Source organism: Eulemur rufifrons, chromosome 6 (assembly GCF_041146395.1).
Source record: "Eulemur rufifrons isolate Redbay chromosome 6, OSU_ERuf_1, whole genome shotgun sequence".
Lineage (NCBI taxonomy): Eukaryota > Metazoa > Chordata > Mammalia > Primates > Lemuridae > Eulemur > Eulemur rufifrons.
Genome location: NC_090988.1, coordinates 29,160,060 through 29,185,883, shown reverse-complemented (window position 1 = coordinate 29,185,883; position 25,824 = coordinate 29,160,060). Strand labels below are relative to the sequence as shown.

General features: G+C 36.6%; 2 protein-coding genes across 3 annotated transcripts in view; one reads left to right on the top strand and one right to left on the bottom strand.

Moving 5' to 3' along the window:
* The window catches only part of PDGFD (platelet derived growth factor D), a 223,476-nt gene that overhangs the window by 90,718 nt on the left and 106,934 nt on the right, over positions 1-25,824 (bottom strand). The gene's annotated exons all lie outside the window — the stretch shown is intronic.
* Positions 14,502-15,716, top strand: DDI1 (DNA damage inducible 1 homolog 1). Its single transcript, XM_069468999.1, has one exon. It carries the CDS (start codon positions 14,502-14,504, stop codon positions 15,714-15,716), a length of 1,215 nt encoding a protein of 404 aa, XP_069325100.1.

The window sequence follows — 25,824 nt, the reverse complement described above, 5'->3', positions numbered from 1 at the left end:
CAGGGTGAAATGTTCCACTTTTTATAGCTTTGTATATAATTAAAAATCTGCTGCAACTATGACCTTGAGTATCTTCTGGAAAAAGGTATAATTAAATAACCGGAATCTCTAGTAAATAACAGCTGCAAGGTAAGCAACAAAAATGCCTTCTGAGCAGTGTTTTATTTACATCTTTCTGAACTACAAACTTCTTTGCTCTAATGCATTTCAAACAGAATGTCAGCTGTCCTGTCTTTTCAAGGAACTTCTGCTCTTCAAAGCTTCAGTGGTCCTTCTGCAGTTAAGGTGTAGTTTCTTCTATCTCACTCAATCCACCAAAGACAGACTTACATAATCATTCTAGAAATGTTCCTTCCTACTGGGCAACATTTAAGAAGTGCTGATGTTGAGTGCAAGGGTGAAAAAAACAGATGGCACTGACTATTCTTATATCAATAGTTCTGGCTTTAGTTTACAAAAGCACACTATTGATCCATTCTTAGTAAATTGCACAATTACTCATCCTGTGCAGTGTTACTATCCTGTAAGGACAATCCATTGTTAAGAAATACTACATTTCTTTTTTTATGAAACACATTATGTAGCCATAGAATAAAGAGTAAGTAAACATGATCTGGAGATTTGCTACAAAAATGCTTAGCAGTTTTCTTCCAATGGTCAACTATTATAGTCACCAACTCTCAATGGAATTTTACAGGTTGTCAAAAAGCTTATCACAACTTACATATTTACTGTAGAACTTCTCTTAGGAACTATTTCCCTGTTATTTCTAAAAGTCAAATTCAGAGTGAACTTACCACAATATATAAACATTAACATACAAACATTGCTAATCTAAGAAAAAAAGGTGGACAAACTTGGGTCATATTTGACTAGTGTTAATATGATCTCAAACATTGTTTTCAACATTTCTGCTTTCAACCACCTCTTATAAACTTATATGTGTTATATGTGCAACATTAACTAAGGCTCTAAGGGAAAAAAAAAAAAATCACATGACTGAAGAAGTGCTTTCCTTTGGGAACCTAATAAACAAAAAGGTCTCATAAAATGTATGATTTGACATTTAGTATCAAAAAGAGGTTTTTATCTTGGGCTATAAATTAGGATGATAAAACAGGTAAATGAAAAAGATTAATATCTTCAAGTAAATGCTTTAGGAAAACATTTTAACATGATGATACTATACAAAAAAAAAATCCTGAAATAACACTTTTATTCATTAGTAACCATACTGCTATTCATATGTTACATGTAAAACAAATGGTCAGAGTGTATGAATTTTCTTCAAAGAACTATAGTAAGTTGACTGAATTGCATACAAATAACTTATGTATCCAGTCAGTGTCTCTCTAATGTTTGCTAATACAGTCATGCACCACATAACCTTTCTGTCAATGTCCACATATACAACAGTGATCTCATAAGATAATATCATATTTTTACTGTATCTTTTCTTTGCTTAGATATATTATTTTTAGATATACAAATACCATTGTGTACAATCACCTCAGTAACATGCTGTACAGGTTTGTAGCCTAGGTGCAATAGGCTACACCCTATAGCCTAGGTGTATAGTAAGCTATACATACCATCTAGGTTTGTGTAAGTACACTCTGTGATAGTCATACAAGGATGAAATCGCCTAAAAATGCACTTCTCAGAAGGTTTCCTGTTGTTAAGCAACACATGACTGTATTGTCAAAACAATGAGATAGATACATAGGCCTCTGTCAAAAATGTGCATACAAATAACCTATTTGCACATGTAAGTGTCAAATCTGTATAATCTCTATGAAAGAACTGATCTCAAGAAGTTGTGGGCAGAATATGGAACATGTCCTTACCAAGTTATATTGCTCAATTTAACTGAGCATTGTAAGTGATTGATGCTTTAAAATAAGCCCCCGAATCAATGCCAGGTGGATTTTTCAGCAGTTGACAGGACATCAACGTTGAGATCCTTCTTTAAAATGTAAAGAAATTTCTGCACAGAACTAAATGTATCAAGGTAGGAAATCGAACCTCAGTATATCAGAAGTCCATGCCCTTAAGACTGATGCCAAACTGTTTGCCTGGTATGTTTTATTATATATTGTAATTACCAAATATATTAAACTTTGAGATCCCCTTGAAAGGGCACTTCTGAATCTGAATCAGCCAATTTAGAGCAACAGTTGAGAACACTGTTATAGAACATGCAGAATTAATAAAAGCTACACACCCACATGGAACCCTGATCCAGGCACCAAGATCTTGACCAGATGGTGTAAGGTGCAAATCCATTGTGTTTAACTTTCTGTAAAATCTACATGAACTGTTTGAGACTCTAGAAGAAACTGACAAAAATGAACATAGCGGATAAAATATGTGACCCTCCCACCCCTGCCAAATTCAGTTACGATTTGTTTCTCTTCAGAGGCTGATGCTGAGACTAGGGTGTGGATGCAGGTGGCCTTTATTTGGGAGGTCATGCAGAAAGTGCAGGTGAGAAAGGGGACAGACTGAAAGTTGCCCCTAAGGGCATGAAAGCCCCAGCACTTCCCGGCTGAAGAGGTCTGAGCAAGGTCCCCAGTGACAGAGAAATCAAGACACAAGGGCACTGGAAATGGGAAGCTGTCTGCATTTACAAGAATATAAACGTGGGTCAGGGAGATCAGGTGGGGCAGCAAGAGCATCTGCTTCAAAACTACAGCACCATAGAGTCATAGCGCTGTTTTTCTGAAGCACTGGTAAACCTTTCCACCCACTGCGGGAAGCAGAGGTAAAGTCTTTCTAAATCTGCTTTCCTCATTTCCGCCTTTTCTCTTGGACTCACCCATATCATCCGACTGCCAGGTACACATGGGCTCTCAAGAGAAGGTCTCAGATGCTCTTTGTATTTTTGTACCATGTGCCAGGACAGTAGGTGGGCTGTAGGGCAGGCAAAGTGGTGTCCCTGCTGCTCCTGCCAGGCTGTTTGGCTCCCAACTCTGTGGCCTTGGCTGTCACAATGTCTCCTCCTGACTTCCACCTGCTGCATACTGTATTAGGAGAGGCTAGTCTCAGCCCATAAATGTGCCATTATAGGTGTGGTTCTCTGCAATGCCTCTCAGGACTACATTTTCTTTGCTCTCCTATTTTTTTTTTAAATACAACTTTTTTTTTCCAGCTTATTATGGGGGTACAAAAGTTCAGGTTATGTATATTGCCCATGCCCCCCGCATCTCCCAGAGTCAGAGCATCAAGTGTGTACATCCCCTAGACAGTGTGCATCGCACTCATTATGTAGGTATCACCCATCCCCTCCCCCCACCCTCCACATCTGTCCTACACCCAATTGGTGTTATTCCCAAATGTGCACTTAGGTGATGATCGGGGAAACCAATTTGCTGGTGAGTACATGTGATGCTCTCCTATTTTGATCCTAATCCACGCCATCTTGAAAGGAAGCCTGAACCTTGGCCATACATTCAAAGCATCAGAGACTTTGTCTTCTAATAGTCTCAAACATAAGTTCTTGTACTTTAAGATCCATTGGTGAAGGCAGGAAGAAAATATTATAAATTTTATTTGTATTTATTTTAACAGATCCATTTATAATTTCATCCTTTTTATATTTTATGTTATATAGTGCTACATATAATTTATAAACATACACATACTGAGTGTGATCAAAAAACATTTTAAGTAAGGAGGTGTACCACCAAAAAGTTTGAAGCTCCTGCTCTGACAGACTCTATCTGTTGTCCCATGGCCACAGGATGGATGACTTCTGTCAAAATCCCAGTTATTTAAAGGAACTTCTAGGTGGCTGCTATCAATTGTCTAGAGGAGTCCCTTAGATTTACAAACCTCATAGCCTCATGGTTACACTGTCCAGTCCAAATGACACTGGGAATCCACTGAGTGTTTGATCTGCTTAGCTATGTAATTTGCTTTGGGAGTTTGATTTTAAAAAAAAAAAAAGCCTTTGAGGAAAGTCCCCTGTGGAATGTTTATCATTCTATCTAACAACCATGCCCAACAGTGATTCCAGATCATAATTTATAGGAAAGATCATACTTATATTCTTGACGTTAACCTCAACAGTTTGGTTGCACACAACATAAGCAATACTAATCTGACTCAATATACAACACTTTTTAACTTTTAATTATGGTGAATCAATTGTCTTTTCACTGTGTTTTGGCTGCTCAATAATTCTATAAGCACCTCATGAACAGAGATCTTGTCGTGTATTTTCTTTCACCTTCAAAGAACACTTTGCAGACTGCTATGGTTAAAAAAAAACATTCAATAACTTGTTAAAATAATACACTATTAAGAGATTTACTTATTCAACTTTTGAAGGATACTCCCTGATTTTGAAAGAGATTTAGTGATCAAGTCTTGCTACAAACTCTCCAGGGCACCCTGGAATGCAAGGTTGAAGGGAGTAGTGACAGCTTTCTAAAGGCACAACAGCACCAGGCCCTGGTCAATAAAGGGTTAAAAACTAATCTGCATATTTCCTTTAGCATTTATAAATTCCGTCCTCTCTTTTTACTTTTCCAGGCTATTAATTATTGTTTTTACTCATATGAGGAAAAAAAATAACTTACTTTAGTAGAGTGCTTTTCTATTTACAAGACAAATTCAAATTATCCATTAAGTCCACACCAAAATCCTATGGAAAAGAGATTATTCCCATCATCACCATTTTACATACGAGGATAATGAGGCTCAGAGAAATTAATGCTTTGTCTAAGGACATCAGATAAGAAGTGACAAATCTAGGGAACTTGAACTCTACTTTTCTGACTTCAAAGTCATAGGCTTTCTCTGTCATTTATCTATATATCTTATCCAGTTCTTGTGTGTGTGTGTGTGTGTGTGTGTGTGAGAGAGAGACAGAGAGAGAGAGACTGTTTTTCCAAATTGCAGATATAGAATACTGTCATTTTATACAAAGACAGAATAATATATCCTGATGAAATTTTTGATACTAGTTTGTGGAGATTCTTGTATTTTGTTGTTGTTTTCATCCCAAGGGCAGATTGAGCAGATATTTTTCAAGGAACAAAGTTCATGGCCTTCTTGGTAAGAAGTGATTAGCTTAGAGCCTATTATATTAAAAAGTATAGTATGAATTCCTATTTTCTAATTGAGATACTTTGTGTCTAGGATGATCCTAGTTATTTTAGATGAAAAAGCCCATACCATACAGTAATGATCTTACCTAGGCCTATAACAGAGAAGGTAGAGAACTGAGGCAATAACTGCTGGATAAATTTACTATATATCCACCCCTACAAACACAAATCACACTTCCTACTTGAATTTGCCATCTTTTTTTTTTTTTCTTTTTTTTCCAAGCTAGCTTGCTGCAAATTCAGGAGTTGATGATCCTGTTTGCTCTAAATTTTCTATAAAGAAAGTCTCAGAGCCCAGTTTTAATATCAGAAAACTTAACTACAGTGGGGATTCACTCTTTGATGTCAATCTAAAGCAAGTAATATTTCACGTGTGTAAATGGTAATTTACGAGTTATCCTTAAAACACTGGGTCCGCTTGTCTCTTAGCCACAGGCATGAAGGGCCCACTGCAACCCTACATTATAGATAAAAAAAAAAAAAAAAAAAAACCCAAACACTGCAGGAAGAACATGAAATAAAACCAAATCTTTCTTCAAAGTTAATAGTTGTTTTGAAGTTAAAAAAAATGCAGAAAAATAAAAGAATCAAAAACAGGGTTGCTTGAGACAACTCAGTTCCATTTCATTTACAGTTTATAAGGAAAAAAATCAAGATACCATCTTCTTTCTCTTCAACATCATAAATTGGTTCCTTAATTTTGAAAGCTAGGGTACGCGGTTTCTCTGATTAGTTCTTGTCCTCTAGAGGTATCCAAAGAAAGACTCCTGCTCTCTGAATAAGCAGGACTGAAATATTTCACCAATACATGAGTAAACAAGTGCATATCAGTGGTTAAGCACGTTTTATGAGCTGAATTAAATAGAATATTTGTAAGTGGAATGGAAATGATAATGGAACAGTGGATGGGCATGGGAGTTCCACGTCTTCCAGAATAGAGAGAGAGTCCACAGACACATTAAGGTTCCCAAACCATTCTAACAGTAAAAAGGAAAATGCTATGGACCTGATGTCATTTAGTTGATCTAAGAAGGAATTCTCCTTGTATCTAGGCTGCTAAATTTAATTTTTCTGAGAAAAATAGAAGGTGAGTCGAATTGTCTTTTATTTGTTATTTTAAAAAAATGAAGCATTTGTTTCTCAGGCTTTGTTTTTCATTTTAATGGTTGGAATACAACTAAATTCTACAGACAGATGGGCTTTAGCCATGCTAATTACTATGGTGATCAATTAACTCAGCTGCTGTTTAGAATAGAGAAAGCTACATAAACAACAATCTGGAAATTTTGTCTTTTATAAGATAGTTGTAGAAATAATCACCTATCATGCATATAATTCATAAAATATCCAAATGACCATGTTGTTATGGTACAGTGGGCTTTTATATTTATTTGGGATCTTTCAATATACCTCTGTCCTGTCAGGAAACTATCCATTCCACAAGGATTGACCCAAAGCGTCACCATAAATGAAATGACATGTCATATAACTACCTTTTGAGGTGTCTTGGTCAGTGGCTGGAGGTATCAGATCCTTCCTGCTTGGGCAGACTGCATGCTATTACACTGTACCTAAGGTTAGGAGTCTCTCATCACAGAGATGAATGTGTGTAGATAATATGAAAACTGGTTACTCTGAGAATTTTGTATTGTATCACAGGTAAGTGTACAGGACTATCAACACCTTCTTTAAAAATTAAAGTATTTCAGCATCCTTAAACTGTAAATCCAACATCCTAAAAACTCCAAAATCTGAAACTTTTGGAGTGCCAACATGATGCCACAAGTGGAAAATTCCTCATGTGACTTTACATGAAGCATTGCAGTCAAAATTCAGGCTATGTGTATAGCGTAAATGTATTAATAAAATATAAATGAATCTTGTGCTTAGACTTGGGTCCCATTTCCAGGATATCTCATGTACATTCAAATATTCCAAAATTCAAAAAAATTTGAAATTTGAAACATTTCTGGCGCCACGCATTTTGATAAGGAATACTCAGACTGTATATACATTTGCATTAAAAGCACTCACAAGGACTTCTGGAAATCCCTGATGCATACAGTCTCTACCTATTTTCCAATAAAATATTTGCACAGGCGAGAGAATAACAAAAGCAAAGACTGAAGAGCAAAGTAATGCCAAAGTCTGGAAGGAATCTTCACTAACTCTAAAGCAGATGAAGGTGAACTGAGAAGATGACCTAGTCATATTTCAATTCAGGGCACTGCATGGGCTTTTCCTCATGAAATAAAGACTTCCTCTTAACTCACTACCAGAAAGAAACATGGGCATCCATTCTGTTTGTGTTGATGTGAGTGAACGTTAAGGTGGTAGAGATTACTTTTCGAGAAGGCTAAACTACTATTCCGTCCTTAGATCAATCCTACCATCTTAATACATCCATTTGGTTATAGCAGCTGCCAGGAAAGATGCAAATAGAAAAATACACATGCATGGGAGGAGAATGAGGTCAAGCAAATGGTATTATACATCAAGGAAGGGATTGCTGCTTGGAACTCAGGTAAGTAAATTTAACCACAGCTGTGACCAAATCCTTCTTCCAGGCCCACTTCTGTGGCACTTTCTCCAGTAAGCATTCTAGATGGTCCCATCCAGCACCCCATCCCATACCAAACAAGACACTTTGACCTCCTGTAAGCAACCACAGCATTTTATTTATATGTCTATCATGACTTATTATTTTATATTACATAAAATAATTCAAAGTGAATGAATTTTATTTCCCTTAGTAAGATGCCTTGTTTTTTGAAGGAGGAAGTTGACTCCTATTCATCCTCAAAGCCCCTAGCTCAGTGACTTGCTCAAAAGAAGCAGTCATTAAATATTTACTATGAGAAATTATTAACGTTTCTGAGATCATCTCCAAATGACAGAAAGCTTCATTTCATTATGTAATGCTAAACAATCTATAACTTTCCCAATACATATACTTCTGGGAAATTAATGGGACCAAGCCAAGATGCTTCCAAATAATGATGCTGCACTCCAAGAATTTCTGACTAGAGCTGACTATATGTGGAAGGACAAAAAGCACAAAAGCCTAGAAGTCATAAATAGAACTAAATAGAAGACAAATACAAACATTGTTTTCAAACATTAGCAGCATCCTCCTGGCAGTGAGAAAAGACTAGTATAGATGAAGGACTTTCATGACACTGTTCTTTGCAAAAAAACTCTTGTCCAATGAGTAGGTCTGTGGTTATTTTGCCATTCATGCAAACATTTCTGGGAACACATCATGATCAACACCCTGTGTTAGGAACTTTGGAGGTTTCAAGGTTGAGTAAGATAAAGTATCTGATATTTAAAAAAACTAATAGAAGAAACATCTCATGCATAGTTTTAATGAAATAAAGATATATTTTCTAAAATAAAAGTATAATAAAGATTTAATAACAGTGCTGACTTGCACACCCCTTTGCATTGTCTTCTTTTTGATGTTTTAGTCTTATATACACTATTGCTCTTGCAAGTTAAAGAATATATTCAGAGTTTTATGTCATTTCTATCAACTATTCTAGAAGAGAAAGGTACCTAGAAGGTGCTCAAAAGGTAATATTTTGGTGATTGACTACTGACACCACATTGAGAGGGAACCAGACAATGTTCTCATTTTCTGGATAATACATGATTACCTAAATACAATGATGAATTCGTGTAGATACTAGCATTAATATTCTGACAAAGAAAATTTATGATGAAGTTATTATAATGTATTTGAACTTATGCATAGGCCACAGAGGTATTTCTAAACTATAGTAACAGTGATTTTTAAATGAAGATTTTTCTGAAAATGCAATATCCTTCTCTCCTTAATGGTGTAATGTGCGGGCCTTCTGATAATACTTGAAATAAGAAGCGGGGAGCAGGCGGACAACATTGACTATTCTGGTTCACAGGTAAGTAGACCTGGGAGGACCAAGCCAGGGAAGCATTAGCTTTTTACAGTGCAAAAGACTTTAGCCTCAATTGCAGCTGAATTCAAAAGCTAAAGAATTATTATCATTACTATAATTTTTATGTTACATGGTTATTCTTACACAGTAGGAATAAGAATACATAAACATTCCTTTCCTAAGGTACATTGAAAGTCAAGAAACAAGTAAATGTCAACCCAAAAAATCATAAATCTTTTTTATCTTGTTTTTAACTTGTTGAACTAAATTTATTTAATCTATAAATGTCTCGCTCAGAAGTGATAATCTTTAAGCCTTCAATAACACGGCATGAGCCCCACAGATCAGAGTAATTTTTATAATATGAGTAAGACATTGGAAGGAATCATACAGCACAAAATTGTAAGTAAACACACATGACAGACTTAGAAAGTGCATAGTTTGAAAATTCCAAAAGTTTTCAAGAGATTATATGATTATATTATTTTCAACATGCAATATATAACTTAAAATGAATCTCTTTTCATGATACAGTGCTAAAACTAATAATCTATAAAATACAGCAATAAACAAAGTGCACTATGAAAATATTCCCTGCTGGAAAATGATGATCTTTGATTAATAATTGCACTTTCAAAGTAATTGGAAACATCCTGCAACTCTCGGGTACATGCTCTCTCTTTCTCTTCCCCCATCTCCTTTCTACATGTGTGCGTCTTCTGCCAGTGTTCTGGCTCCTTACAACAAAGAAAAACCACTAGCTCAGTTCTAAGCAGATTGTTACAGACTAAATTCTCAGATTTCATGAGTTTCTTCAATTACATATCTGTTTATATATGTATTTATTTAAAAGATCTTACTATGGCGTTTAAACTTCCAAGACAGGCAATACTAAGCCTTTACATTTCATACATTTTTATATTCCAAACACACTAATAAGAGCAGGAACTTTCATTATAGCACTTTTTTGGTAAGTATGGACTTTTTATTATGGAAAATTCTTTAAACATATACGCAATAAATAAGTACCTATCCATAACCCAGCATTGGAAATATTTTTTAAAAAGTATTTTATCCAGAATTTTTATTGAGATTGAAATAAGAGGTAAAGTTTCTTGTTTTAATTCAGTCTACCATTCTAGTGGAAAATTCTTTGCTTTTTAACACATAAGATATCTGAAAGATGGTTCACACGTTCTTTAACAGCTGCATAGCATACCAATATACCACAGTTCATTATAGCACTTTTCAATGTGTCTATTAAATAATTAACTCTCTGAAAAAATACATGTTATTCATTTATGACTGTTCTGGAACAATTTATTGTATTACTGTAAAGCAAATAAAATAACAGTGGAAAAATTAGCTATTTAACCTAAGGGTATAGCTTTAAAAACTCTGCATCTCTCCTAAATTGTACTGAAAAACTCAAGTGATGATTTAACTGTCTTAATAAGTCTAGATTACATTTTAAAAGTAATAACAGGTATACATTTAATGAAAGAGATCCCTATGTAGCAAGCAAATATATTTACTTAACATGGTTTAATTATTGTATATGTTACATAATAACATTTATGCAGGTACTCTATTTTTTCACAGAAAAAAACATTTATTTTACTTTGTAAAGCAATAGATAGTATTTTAAATATCAACTGACTATACTAAGTGGAACCATCAATTATCTGGATTTTTTTTTTTTTGCTGCATTAAGTTTTTAGAAAGAGATAAATTATAAAAGGTATCATTGTAGATTTATTCTAAAAAATAACTTTGGGGTTATTTGCTTGGACAGTATGAAATCAGTGCCATTTCTTCTATTTTCTGGGCATTTAGGCCATACAATGAGAATTGATTTCTGAGTGATAGCCCTGAGACCCTGCAGGAGTTCACTTATCATAGAAAGATTCAATTATGTTCTTACACTGTACTTACTGAGACAAAAAGTAAGAGAATATACTTCACAAAGAACTCCTCAAGAAAAGGTTCAATAACCTTCAGTTACCTAGATTAACACACCTAATTGTATATATATAACACACCTATTACATACAGATCACCCGTGTCTCAACAGTCTATATGATAGGGGCTTATAGTATAATAAAACCTTATGTTTAGGAGTATTTATACATACTTCCAATGACCTCCAAGTTCATTATATAGTCAGAAGATGTTTTTAATTAAAATTCTGAGTTAAGAGAATTAGACATATGATATTTGAATCACCAAAAGTGCTGAGTAAAACGAAAGAATCAAACAGTGTATAAACAGAAGTCCTAAACAGCCCCAGGAGACTGTGTTTATCTTTTCAGATTCTAGGCTGTTTTACAACCGAGGTTTAAGACCTGGAAGGATGGCGGGACAACAAGACCCAAAGGATTCCTGCCAATCCTGACATCCTGTGACCTACGGAATGATGACAGTTCACTGGCCAGATCTTGAGGCTTTTGCTTTCCAGAGTGTGTTCCCAGTAAAATGTAAAATAGTAAAGAGTATATAAATGCAAAATGCCACCCAAAGTAAAGAATTACAGCAAGATAACCAAGCATATCATATAGAATGCAAATATGTTTGGTATCAAGATGACAGTAATATACATAAAAAAAAGATGTTAGTATCTTTTAATGTGAACTCTCAATTTTTGCTTTACCCAAAAAAAAGCTTATTCTACAAAAATAATTTCATCCACTATTTATAAAAAACCCCAAAGCCCTAGGATTATCCCAACTTATTATGGTTTTAAGAACAAACTGTACAAATCTACTTCAGGGAAAAAGAAAAAGGAACACTGAATCCAAGTCTTACTGATTTCTCAATCTGTTCTTTAGCAGAGTAGTTTGCATGTGACATCTCACACGATGGTTGTTCTCAAACTCAGGACAAACCATTAGTTAACTCTGATAAACTTACCAGGATACTAAGAACCACAGAAGAAACTGAATAACTTAATACTGTCAGGTCAAAGGGCCACTGATCTCTACAAATAGGGAAAAATTACAATGCTAGATTGTTTTTCTCTAAAAATCCTCATATCATGAAGCACAGCCTTCTAGTTAAAGGCTCTAAATCAGGTCGTTTCTCTCGGCCTTTGTTTCCCCATGCGGGCCCACCCTGCATGGCTAACTCCTTGTCATCTGTCTAATTAGCCTCCTCTTTCAGGAAGCCTTCCCTGCCCAACATCCCTTGCCATCTTCTTCATCTGTTCTCCAAATATCATCAATTTCTCCTGAGCTGTAAAAGCTTCTACTGTGATATTTTCTTACTCCCAATTTGTGTGTGTGTGTGCACATGTGTCCTCTTTTAGACTGTGAGCTTTTTATAGCAGTGGTCCCCAACCTTTTTGGCACCAGGGACTGTTTTCATGGAAGACAATTTTTTCACAGACCCAGAGAGGGGGATGATTTGGGGATGATTCAAGCACATTACATTTGTTGTGCACTTTATTTCTATTATTATTACATTGTAATATATAATGAGATAATTATACAACTCACCATAGGCTGGGGACCCCTGTTTAAAGAATACAGCCTATATTTCACATTATTCATGTGTGCATCCCCAGAACTTAGCACATGCTTCACATATACTGGGTATTCAGTCAATATTTCTAATAGAAATAAATATGAATATGGAAACATTATGATAATTAGAACAATGAGTGAGGCATAGTCTTCCATCTGAGACAAAGACATGAGGAACAGGAGCCAAGGAAAAAAAAACTCATTAGGCTGATGCACCATCCTTCTCTCTATCATGGTATAATGGTGCAGGCCTTCTGACAACACTTGAAATAAGCGGCGGGGAGGGGGGGGGACCAGGCAGATGATATTGACCATCCTGGTTAATGGATAAATAGATAGATTTACAAAGTAGGTAGATCTGGGAGGACTAAGCCAGGGAAGCACAAGCTTTTTAAAGTATAAAACACTTTATGAAATATAGAGAAAAATAACTAGCATATTTTTCTAGCATTCCTACTCAATCATCATTTGCCTGAAGGACTTCTTTACCCTTACCCTGAGACCTTCCACTCTGGGGTATGTGTGTGCATGTGGGGGCGTGGGGAGGTGTGTGGCTGTGCCCTAGGGTAAGAGAGAGGCATGTTTGACCTCCAGGGTGGCATCTGCAATGCATTTTACTACAGAATCAATGTCAAACTGGTCACCTCAAAGGCTTGGCTCACTCATCCTTTCAAGGCAGTGGCCTGTCTACTCAGTCTCCCATTGTAGAGACCCTCTGTGTTACCCACACACTCATGTTCTCTGACCCTCTCCATATCTAATAGGTAAACACATCTTGCACATTCTACTTGAGCAACACTTTTCCTCCCCTTCAAGCAAGAGCTCCCTCTTTGAACCATTGAAAAAGCATCCTAACTGGCCATTCAGTCACATTTCTGTCCTCCACTTGGGGCAAGAAGCCTCTTTGTTAAGTCAATTAACTGGAAAAAAAAAATCACAAATACCAGCTTTAAATGTTTTCCATTTCCTTTCCTTTCTTTTTTCTTTCCTTTTGTCCCTCTTCTTTTTCTCTTTTTTGGAGGGAGGGATTCTTGCTAATTGATAATATTTAAACACCTTGGATTCACATGTGACTCTTTATAAATTGGCTCCAGCCACTTTTTCCCAGCTTTTAGAGCCTGCCACTCAAATTCATGTACAAATTTCCCCTGTTGCATAGAGTGTCTTATTTTTCTCTAGAAAGAACAGGGCTTGTCATGAATTCCTGCTTTTGTAACATGCAATTCCTTTCATCTGGAGTGACTCTCAACCACTTTTCACCTGGAAAATGCTCATCTTTAACATCCAGCTTGTCTCCTCCTTAGAAAAACATCCTCTGTTCTTTTGGGAGTACTAAGCGTAGTATACTGCACATGTCTGTAAAAGTACTTCCTTCTAGTATTGTGACTGACCCATTCACCTGTCTAACCTTTTTCAGAGTGTGAGCTCCTCCAGGGCAGACACCAAGTCTGACTTATCTTTCCTACTAACCACAGAGAATGGTACTTGCCATGTAGGAAATAAACCTTCACTGTGGGTTGAGGGAAGTAAAAGTACATAGAATACAATTCTAAAGTGAAGAAAATGAATGTTAATATGTTGTTTAAAAAGAATTGAAATAATCTTCTTATCATGTGTTACATAGGCTTTGAAGGGCTGGCCTGAGAACCTAAGGGCCTTGAGTACCTTTGTTTCTAGGGGAACAAGCATTCTAAGTTCCAATCAGCACACAGGCAAAGGAACTTTGGAACCCCGCGTGCGGCCCCAAGGCTCCATGGGGCCAAGGAGCTGGCACTAAGGCTGGGAGGCAGCTCCGAGACGGGCGCGTGTCTGTGCCTCTTTGAGAGGTGAATGAGCCCCAGGGACACACCTCGTCGTGCGGAGCAGCGGAGCCACCAACAGAGACCAGCTCAGCCAGCCAGTGAACGCCCGATGCCCTCTCCACCTGGCCCTCCTGGGCCCCTGCCATGCTGATCACCGTGTACTGTGTGCGGAGGGACCTCTCCGAGGCAGCCTTCACCCTCCAGGTCAGCCCTGACTTTGAACTCCGCAACTTTCGGGTCCTCTGCGAGCTGGAGTCCGGAATCCCCGCTGACGACATGCAGGTCATCCACACGGAGCAACTCCTCACTGACGACCACCGCTCCCTGGGCTCCTATGGCCTCAAAAACGGCGATGTAGTTGTTTTACTTGAGAAGGAGCACGTGGGACCTCGGCCTCCAGGACGAACCCCGAAGCAGCCTAGGATAGATTTCAGTGGCATCGCTGTGCCCGGGACGTCGAGCTCCCGGCAGCAGCAGCAGCAGCAGCAGCAGCAGCAGCAGCGCCCCCCAGCAGCCCAGCAGTCCCACGGCCTGGCCGGCGGAGAGCAGGCGGCACCTGCTCAGGGTCTGGACAGCCCCACCCTGATCCGCAGCATGCTGCTGTCCAATCCACACGATCTGTCCCTGCTGAAGGAACGCAACCCCCGCTTGGCAGAAGCTCTGCTCAGCGGCAACCTTGAGACGTTTTCTCAGGTCCTGATGGAGCAGCAAAGGGAAAGGACTTTGAGAGAGCAAGAGAGGATTCGCCTCTACTCTGCCGACCCATTTGATCTGGAAGCTCAGGCCAAAATAGAAGAAGAAATCCGGCAACAAAACATTGAAGAAAACATGAACATAGCGATGGAAGAGGCTCCTGAGAGTTTCGGACAAGTGGCCATGCTCTACATTAACTGCAAAGTGAATGGACACCCTCTGAAGGCTTTTGTTGACTCGGGTGCCCAGATGACCATTATGAGCCAAGCTTGTGCCGACAGATGTAACATCATGAGGCTGGTGGATCGACGATGGGCTGGGGTTGCTAAAGGCGTGGGCACGCAGAGAATTATTGGCCGTGTTCATCTAGCTCAGATTCAAATTGAAGGTGATTTCTTACAATGCTCTTTCTCTATACTTGAAGAGCAGCCCATGGATATGCTTCTAGGCCTAGACATGCTCAAGAGACATCAATGTTGCATTGATTTGAAGAAAAATGTGCTGGTGATTGGCACCACTGGCACACAGACTTATTTTCTTCCCGAGGGAGAGTTGCCTTCATGTGCTAAGATAGTCAGTGGTACTGGGCAAGAGGAGTCTTCAGACAATGGAGCAGCAGATGCTATTAAACATTCATTCATGGATTCAGGACGGAAAAAGCATTGAAGCAGGTTAGAAACATGCTACCACCTTGAGGGAGCCTCAGGACCCGCGGAATGCAAGACATGAGCTCGCTGGCAATGTAATCATTAAAACCAATCAGTAACAACTAAACCTGGCCTTGGGACTAAGTTCTCTGATGGGTAACTATACAAATCGTGATTGCTTGTTCTTGGCCCCTCTTCCATTTCCCTTATCCAGAGATTACTGAACCTCATCCTGGGTCTGGAGGCTCCAGCTGATTTCCAGAAAACCCATAAAAAGGAAAACCAGCCTCTTCTTTTAAAGACACTCTCCTATTAGATTACAGGGTGGCTTGTCCAAACCACTTACTATTTTGCAGAATTCCCTGGAAAAAAGCCATTGCTGCAGACCTTACAAGGCATTTACATGAAATTATTTCACATCAGCACTAACAGTTATTTATATTCAGAGAAATATGTCTATTTTCACAGATTTTGTTTTCTGTGGGAAAAGTATTAGAAATGATGGGTCATTTATACCCTTAAATTGATTAATATTTACATCTGTTTTGAGCAGCATAAGGGCCACTTTCCTCATAGTTACTTACATCTTCCCATCCCCTGGATTCGCCTGGAGTCACGCTCACTGCAATCCCCTGCTAAGGGCCATATTACACAGAATAAATTTTCTCCTAGGCTGTCCTAAATTAATTTTCTCTTTCCCCTGCATTTAAGGAAAACTTGGTTGTAAAACAAAGGCAATAAATTAGATTTTTTTTTTTTTAAATTATGGTACTTCTTGGGGAGCCTAGTGGTTCTATGGTGGTGGAGTGAGAGGTAGGAGCAGGCAGTGGTCCAAGTTGCTTAATACTCATTTCAACAGGATCATCTACCCTTTTTAAAAGTCTGCTTTATATATTAGCTCCTCCTGCATAAATACTATTTGAACAAAGGGCTTCACTGTTAAAATAACATTTGAAAAATTCTGAATGAGAAGATCTCTAAGGCCTCCTTCAGAATAATTTGTTCAGACAAAGCAACTCTTCATTACTACTGATAGTGAGAAATGGAAGATCCTAGACCTAATTACAACCCATGGCTAAAACACCTGAGAGAAAAGGTTCTGCTACCTGGGGCCATCAGATGCAAGGGAAATGTTTCAGGACAATAATTCAGCAAGACTGGTATTAGAACAGTGGATTCAAAGTCAAGAAGCATATGTTTTGATCCTAGCTCTACACTACTTTGACAATCAGTTCGCCAACTTTATAGTTCAGATTCCTCATTTATAAATTGTTTCAGAGGTGAAGGAAGTCACTTTTCAGGTGCTAAAACTCCATTATGATCTAGGATATCTTTTAAGTTATGCTATTTTCCCAAGAAGATCTAAAGCCACTGAAAGCATTCCCCAAAGCTACAGATAAATCCTCCCCTATAATCACCATATTCCTTTTTTGGGTTTGCTTCTTGGTGATACTAATCACCTTCTTTCTAAAAAGAGTTACTCTTCTCTTTCAGCTCACCTCTAAGTTTTCTGCTTTCTGATAGGTGTTCCCATACTCACAATCACCAGTCTTGTCTATATTTGCACCAAGATTTACACCTAGAATTGCTAAAAATGACCAAATGGATAGATTTCTACTTTTGTTTCTAATTAAGCACTCAAGACAAATGCAATAAATGAAAAAAGAAGACATTCAGAATAAAGTCAGCAATAAGCAACCTGATAAATTCATAGATTCTTTCACAGATAAAAATATGCAGGATCCTTAGCATCTTCTTCTGGACTCAATTTTAAGGTCTATTTATGCAAAAAATGTCTGATTTGCATATGTCACATGGGACTCTTCAATGTCAAACCAAAGTTTATTATATGGCCTATCAGGATATGTGGCCCAAAAAAGCTAGTCTAAAAATCACAGAATCTTCAAGGTAAAAGATAATTTACATGATATCAAATCTAACCATACCCACTCTGTTTTCTCAGAGGAAAATACCTTCTAGGGTAGCTATAATGTTTTGGAATAAGTCTCAGGTATAATTCTTTGTATCTTATTTTGAGCTGAAATCTACTGTCCCACAACTTCCAATAAATTGGTCTTCATTCTTCCTTCTGCCAAGAATGCATGTATTTTATCTTTCTGGTATGAGGCAATCCTTTTAATACATGAAATCAGTATCATCCTACATATTTTTTCCATCGGCTTTCACCAGATTCTTTAACTGTTCTTCGTAGGTCAAGTTTGGATTCTCCTAAAAGTTTCTGTCATGTTTCTTTGGATGTATTCCAACTTCTGAAAATATTACTTGAGTGAATGGATGAGTAAATTAAAAACACTTACACTGAATTGAAAAGGGATGACCTCAAAGAAAAATCAGTAAACAAAGTGAATTAATTAAGCAATGTCCTTATTAATAAATTTTTAAAAATCATTGTCTTTCAAATCAGAAAGTATTTTAAAAATTAGTTTAATGCATTTAAAGTCTTGATGCAATTCTGTGTACACTTAAAAGGGTCCTGATCAATTAAATTTTAAATGTATTAGTTTTGGTAAAAGCCAACATCTTTTGTTTGTCTTCTATATATATCAATGCTGTGCAAGGTACTTTGCATATATTACTGCCCTTAATCCTCATAATAAACCTTCAAAATAGTTATTCTTAACTCCATTTGCAGATGAAGAATGTGAGGCTCAGAATTATCAGTAACATTCAAATATCCAAAGCTCAGTATTTTTTTAACTTTTTTGATGACTACCTACATTTTACATTGTGGCCCAGTTTTACACACACATACACACACACAGATGTATGTCTTTCTCTCTATATATGTCTCTGTATATAACTGAAACAAAAAAGATTCTTGAAACAATATAAAATGCTTTGTTTTCTTAGCCTATTTCCTTTTAAAAATTATACTTTATGTATCCCACCAAGATATCCTTTACACAATTTACAAAACACTGACGGAACTACCAGACTGACTGATTCAAATCTTTCTGTTTTCAAATGCTAAGTTCTTTTCACTATGTAACTTCTTTACCTGACTGACATATTTTATTCTAGATACTGGTGCAAAAGATGCAAAATTGTTATAATATTTTATTTTATGGAAACAATCAAAACACTACCAATACAAATGACAACAAAGTGGCAGGAGTCAGAATATACTCAACAATTATTTATTGAACGCCCATGAAATAAGTCCCAAGCCAGGTTTTTATAAACATGGAAATGAGTAAGTTACAGTTACAGACATCAAGGTGATTATAACCTAGTAAAGATAGAAGACAGATTTGTAACCAACTAAGAACAAAAAGAGTAGGCATGAAATTAATACATTAATAGGCACAAAAGAATAAATTTTATATTGGGAGTTATTTTTAAAATAAGCCAGTAAATACTGTCTCAATATGTTTAAAATATCCATCACTGATGCTGGAAAAAAGTCCTTAACTTCCTCTTAAAGTTCAGCTTGCTAATGTACAACTTATAAACATCTACCACTGGAAATTTACTACTTGGAAATGGATGAAGAAATCTTCATTTTCTTTCTTCCTATTAGAAATCAGGATGAAGTAGACCACATGATGAAATAGACCTACTCTGTTTAAAATAACAAGCCACTTAAAAAATCCTTGGTTTCATCTAATACCAATTTAAATACCCATCTTACCTAAAATAAAATCACTATTATGATAAACATTTATTTCAAGACTACAGTAATGCATTCTGGTGCAATTAAACCAGAAGACTGATGTTGTTTGAAATAAGTAGAACATATAATCTTGACCTTTTTCTTAAAATATCTAGTCATAAAATTTCTCTTGTTTCTAGAGGGCAATCTATTCCCCCAAAAGAAAAAAGACAAATGGATGTCGGCATGTATGAATTCATCTTCACTGCAGGTACTAAATGTTGCCTTTTTAGTTAAAAGAACAATTGTGCTTCTTTCAGAATGCCAATTATAAGAGGGTCATTTGCTGACATCTAACATTCCATAAAGAAATGCTTGAGTAAATGATGAGAGTGATATGGGACTCACACCAGGAAACTGATGACAAAACTGTTAAACAATGCTAACATTCCTAATTATTCTTTGAGGTTGGCAAGAGCAGGTAAAACCAAAGGAGAAGAATAAACGCAAAGATAGGTGGAGGAGGAAGGAAAAAACAACAAAAAACCAAACACACACAGAAGTCTGGGTTGATTTTAACCGATTCTTTCTCAGTCTAAGTATTCTTTTATATGGTGGGTGAGGACGAGGGTAAGATTACGGGTCAGCTACTGTTCCAAAACACTTTATTCATCCTTGGCAAGTTATCTAAAAATAAAAATATTTTCACAACAAAGCTGAGTTCAACTTGCTTTTGAACCCCAGCTTGTTTCTGCACCTGGGTCCGCCTGTTAGAATCTCAGAATTTCTAAGGGTCTGTTATTAGAAAAAATGGAACTTGCAGTTTTGCTGTGTCTTCTGAGCGTTCCTCACAGGATCCGTTTAACAGGCTGTTGAGATGGTACACCTGGGGTGGCTTTGTCTCATGTAACCCTGGGGAATGTTTTTTGATGATTGTTTGCTTTCTTTCTTTGAAGAAAGACTTTCAAAAATTTGGTTTTTCCATATTTCTAATCAGTAAAGTTTATTTTATGAACATGCTTATAAAAAATCACAAGGTGATTCCCTCCTATGTGCCTAGGAGGCAATGTAGGCTATGCTTCAGATGTAAAGGGAATATTTTTCTACTGTTAATTGATGTATTGATGCCCTGTCCAAATAAAATAGACGATGATTACCAAATAAACATATTCCAGGTAAATAATCACTTGAATCCATCAAATTCTTACCCTATGACATCAATCACCATTATGAAATCTTACTCTACCAGGGCTTCACTACAAGGATCCTTTGAGATGAAGAGGAAAATTAATTTAAAATCACATTAATTCACATATTCTCCCTTTCAAATTCATGTCATGTCTAGAGATTCAATTAGCCTATCAGTCAAAAAGTGTCAGTGTTTTGCATTCATACATGTCACTATAAATTCAATCTATTTTTTCAAGGGTCTTGTCATTGGCCTAAGTCAGGGGTGGGGGAACATTTTCATGCTGGAAGTTTGCATAAATTAATTTATCTGTAATCAAATAAGGCCGCATTCAAGAAACTTCAATTAGATCTACTTAAAAATGTACATTATTTTATAAAAGTCTCACTACAGTGTACTTAATAATTTTAAAAAATGAAAACTTTATTAATTTTAACACATTAACTGCCATGTGAGTTGTATTTAACTCACATTAGTTTTGAGTCCAGGACCTCATGAAGCATATGTAATTCACACGTCTCTTCACCATGGGAACTGTGAGAACTATTTGTCAAGTTGCATATAACTCATGCACAGAAAACAATAAAAAATAATAAATTTTTCATTAAATTAGAAAGGATTGTTTTGTTTCCAAAGTTTTTATTTTGTTTTCATAATAAAACACTGTGGCCCCAAGGAAAATTTTTTTTCTAGCGTGGCAGCCAATGTGATAAAGTTAACTAACCTTTTAATGACTTTGTTGTGCCTGCTTTTTGTTGGAAAACATTTGAATATTTGGTTGTAGCATGGAGGTCTGTAGTTTCAGTTGATCCTCTAGATCTGTGGTCCCCAACCCCTGGGCCATGGACTGGTTCTGCTCCATGGCCTGTTAGGAACCAGGTTGCACAGTGGGAGGTGAACAGCGGGCAAGTGAGCGAAGCTTCATCTGTATTTACAGCAGCTCCCCATTGCTTACATTACTGCATAAGCTCCACCTCCTGTCAGATCAGTGGGGGAATTAGATTCTCATGGGTGCTTGAACCCTACTGTAAACTGCGCATGTGAGGGATCTAGGTTGCACACTCCTTATGAGAATCTAAAGCCTGATGATCCGAGGTGGAGCTCAGGTGGTGATGCTAACACTGGGGAGCAGATGCAAATATAGATTATCATTAACAGAGAGGTTTGACTGCACAATACATGTAATGCGCTTGAATCATCCCGAAGCCATCCACTTCCCCACCTCAGTCTACGGAAAAATTGTCTTTCAGGAAACTGGTCCCTGATGCCAAAATGGTTGGGGACGACGGCTCTAAATGGGTATCAGTTATTTGTGACCTTAAGGGCATCCTGATTTGGGTTAGGTAGGAGAATATATTAATAGATTCATGATAATAAGTGGCTGAAAAGATAGAAAACATTTTTTCTAGCATGTTGCCAAAGGTGTGGGTATTCTACTGTATTTTTCCATATTTCAATGGGATCTTTCTTAGCATTAAACAATGACTTTAAACTGTCATCTACTGAGAGCTCAATCAATTCCATCTGTAGTTCTCTAGGTGCCTTGGTGATATCAACTAGGTGAGGCTGAAATGCTAATTTGAGTGTGATGTCATGATTCTCAAAGTCAGTGAAACTTTCATGGTATTTTCCAATTAATAGGTCTATAACAGATGCATAGTCCTCAAATGATTTGCATATATCATCCTGCTCATTAATGACTTTTGTTAACTGGGAATAATGTTCATCTGAAATTTCCTTTTGAAGAATTGTTTTGAAAAAAGAAAGCTTTTTTCAAAATGCTTGGATTTTTTGCTACATATCATGATATAGACTTAGGTTTACCTTACAAAGAAATATTCAAGTCATATTGATTTGACATGATATGACACAGAAATGCTGCATTCCTATAGAACTCTTATTTCAATAATTCACATTGCTGATTCTGTTCTTCATAAATTTTTATTTTATTTATTTTTTATATTTTTATTATTTTTTTTTAATTTCAGCTCATTATGAGGGTACAAAAGTTCAGGTTATATATATTGCCCATGCCCCCCCCCTGAGTCTGAGCTTCAAGTGTGTCCATTCCCTAGACAGTACACATCGCACTCTTAACTATCTGTTTTTGCAGAGATAAAATTTTGACTAATACCTGTCCCTGAGACTGCCAACATACTTTAGAATGATAAGGCAAATCCATGCTGAATACCTACCTCATCCTTCAACTTTAGCATGTTACAAAACTGACCATGCTGTGTTGCATTTGCAGGAATGCAGTTAACAATACTTATAACTTGCTGCAAAGTGTCACTTAAAATAGTAGCTTTAGCACAGAGATTTTCCTAATGCAAGATACAATGAGAAGAAATGAAAGCATCTGGATTTATTAACACTTTTTTTTTTTATCTGTGCAATAAACCGTTCATGTTTCCCTGTCATGGAAGGTGCACCATCTGTACATACACTGACTAAATTTACCAAAGTCAGTCCAACTTCACGACATTTATCTTGAAAGTGGTTGAAGATATCTATTTCCCCTGTTCTGTTTGCAAGAGTTCCCAAAGTGAGTAATTCTTTGTAGCAAAGAATATCTATTATGACCAGAATGAAGTATAAAATCTGCACTGAGTCAGCAGTATCAGTTGATTCATCTAAAGTGATTGAATAATATATATTTTCCTGTTGAAGTATTGTATGAAGTTGTTCTGTTAAGTTGAAGGCTAATTCATGCTGCCAATCAGCTATGGTTCTCTTTGAAAGAGGCAGTTGTTTGTACTTTGATATGTTATCAGGGTCTAAGCATCCCACAACTTCGACAATACATTCTTTCACAATTTCTACATCACTGAATGGCTTCCCTTTTTTCCCGAATATGTAAGCTACTTTATAAACTTATAAAGTAGTTGCTTCAGTGGCATTGTTTCCAGGTCGTATTGCTGCTTGAAAGAATTGTCTTTGCTTTTTGCTTTTCATCTTTTAATTTCTGCAATACAATCTTTTGCACCTCCCCCTCTAATTTAAAATATCTGTGGTCCTTATGAGTGTTATCAATATAATGCTGGCGAGCACTGAATTTCTTTAATGATATTGCAGTATCACAAAGCAAGCAAATAATCTTATCTTTAGCAGGAATAAGATAATATTGCAATCCCTAATCCTCATTTAAAAATCTGTTTTCTTCCTTCAGCATTCTCTTGGTCTTCTTTGACATGATGTGCCGTTAAGCAGAGAGAATTAAAAAATACTGTCAAGCTGTGCAACTATTCACAAATTCCACTTCAAACAGAAACACCATACACCACTGTCAAAAGCTGATAACAGACTGGTGTACCAGACCCCCATAAACTCTCGCCAACTAGCCTTGTGCAATAGTGGTGCTAGTCAGGTGGGGGAAGTTAGAACTAAATCATGAGCGTAGCAGCTGTCAACTTAGTCCTTAGGGTTTACTGATGTTCTAATTGTGCCTTTCAATCTGGGAGGATTATTTCATTGAAACTTGTTTTATTCTTTGGCATTTTAAATACATTCATTTTAAAAATGAAATAAAAATGTAAAAGACAAAGAAAAATGTATTAATTATAATAAAAGGATTTGTTCTGTAAAATTTGGATTCAGTGAAAAGGCCGCAGTTTCCCCACCCCTGGCCTAAATCATGCAGAATGACAAGGAAGTGTAAGTCATAGTTTTAGCCTATAAAGAACTTAAAAGTCCAGTTAGAGAAACTAGAAAAAAAATGCAGGGTAAAATATTTGAAAATAATATTCAGCAGTGGTGAAACGTAGAATATAAAATATGGAGTTGAGAGGAATGGCTCCTGCTTCCCACTTGGGACATTAACTACAGCAATACAACATCTATTCAACAGAATCCTATTAACCACCTGCTGTATGTCAGGACTTTTAGGTGCTGGGTTTCCTCAATGCAGCAACCGATTTCTGGTCCTCAAGTAGTGTTGTGAGCTGCAACTAAGGACAGCTGAGAATTTATTATTTCCTCAAAGGTGAGTCCTCCAGGGTCCCTTTTTAATGACCCAGCTTATCAACCCAGAGTCAGCATATGGCTGATTCTTAGGCTAAACTTCAAGGTGAAGTCTGTGGTCTGTTTCTGCCTTGATCCTCAGTGGCACTGCAGTCAAGGTGCTACTGTAATGGGCTTAATCCTGGAGTAGAGTTCGGCAATTGTAAATAAATACTTCTCTCACAGAGTTAATGAAAAGGATGTGGGGCTTACATAATAGATGAACAACCAGCAAAAGAGTCACAAGAAATTAACAGTCAGAGATGAGTTAATCTGACAAAACATTTGTCGCATACTTTAATTCCAGGTAATAATAGAGCAGGGTTCTCGAGGACAATGAGACACCAACCAGATGGCAATTATATAAATATTTGGGCATTTATAAAACCTAGAATGGGACCCCCAATTACTAACAGAAATCCAGTAAGTGCTGGGATATTCTGGAGTGGTCATAATCATGTTAATAATTATATCTACAGTCCTTCGTGTTTTATGTGAGGCAAACAGCATCTGCTTAATAAATATAGATCATATGAATGAATAAATGGACAAGGTCTCACATGTTATTAATAAGCTAATGTAGAGAAAATGTGACTTTTTTAAAAACTTGATTTAGTTCTTATATACATATAAGGTAAAATTAAATCACATAAGGATAGTAAGATCATTTTTAAATACTTAGAATAAATATATTCTGGGTTAACACTATAATTGATATTTATATGTATAGGTTTAAATGTAAATGATCTACAAAATAAACCCTTAAAGTACTTTTAATCTGGTAGAGTCGCCAGTGGTTCCATTCTAAGGGCAATGTAACTAGTGTTTGCAGTGGTCATCTCATCCCAGTGTGCCTGGGACTATACAGGTTTCAAAACTGATATTCCTGCATCCAAGTAACCCCTTCAGTTCTCAGGCAAACCAGGATGGTTGGTCACTGTACGGTGTTATAAGTGAACTTTTAATTTTATGTTCATGGGCATGCTGTGCACCTCTAAACAAGTTACAAATTTAGTAGGCCAGAATGATCAATGATCAGTGTATGTCTATGCTGAAATTAACAAGTCCTAACAAACCCCTTATTTATATGGGCCATACAACCTTATTTAAACTCATTTATTAAATATTTGTGGACTGTAAAGTTAAACATTTTAAAAATTATAAGAAAAACACATTTTAAGAAATACTAAAATAATTTAATAAAAAACTCCTGTAAGTTTTTAAAGAAAATTCATACTACAGCTGAAGTTGATGAAACTTCTTTAATTTTCAAGTCTCCTTGGAAATGGTGTGTGTTTATGCAACTAAAAAAATGAAATGAGTAGA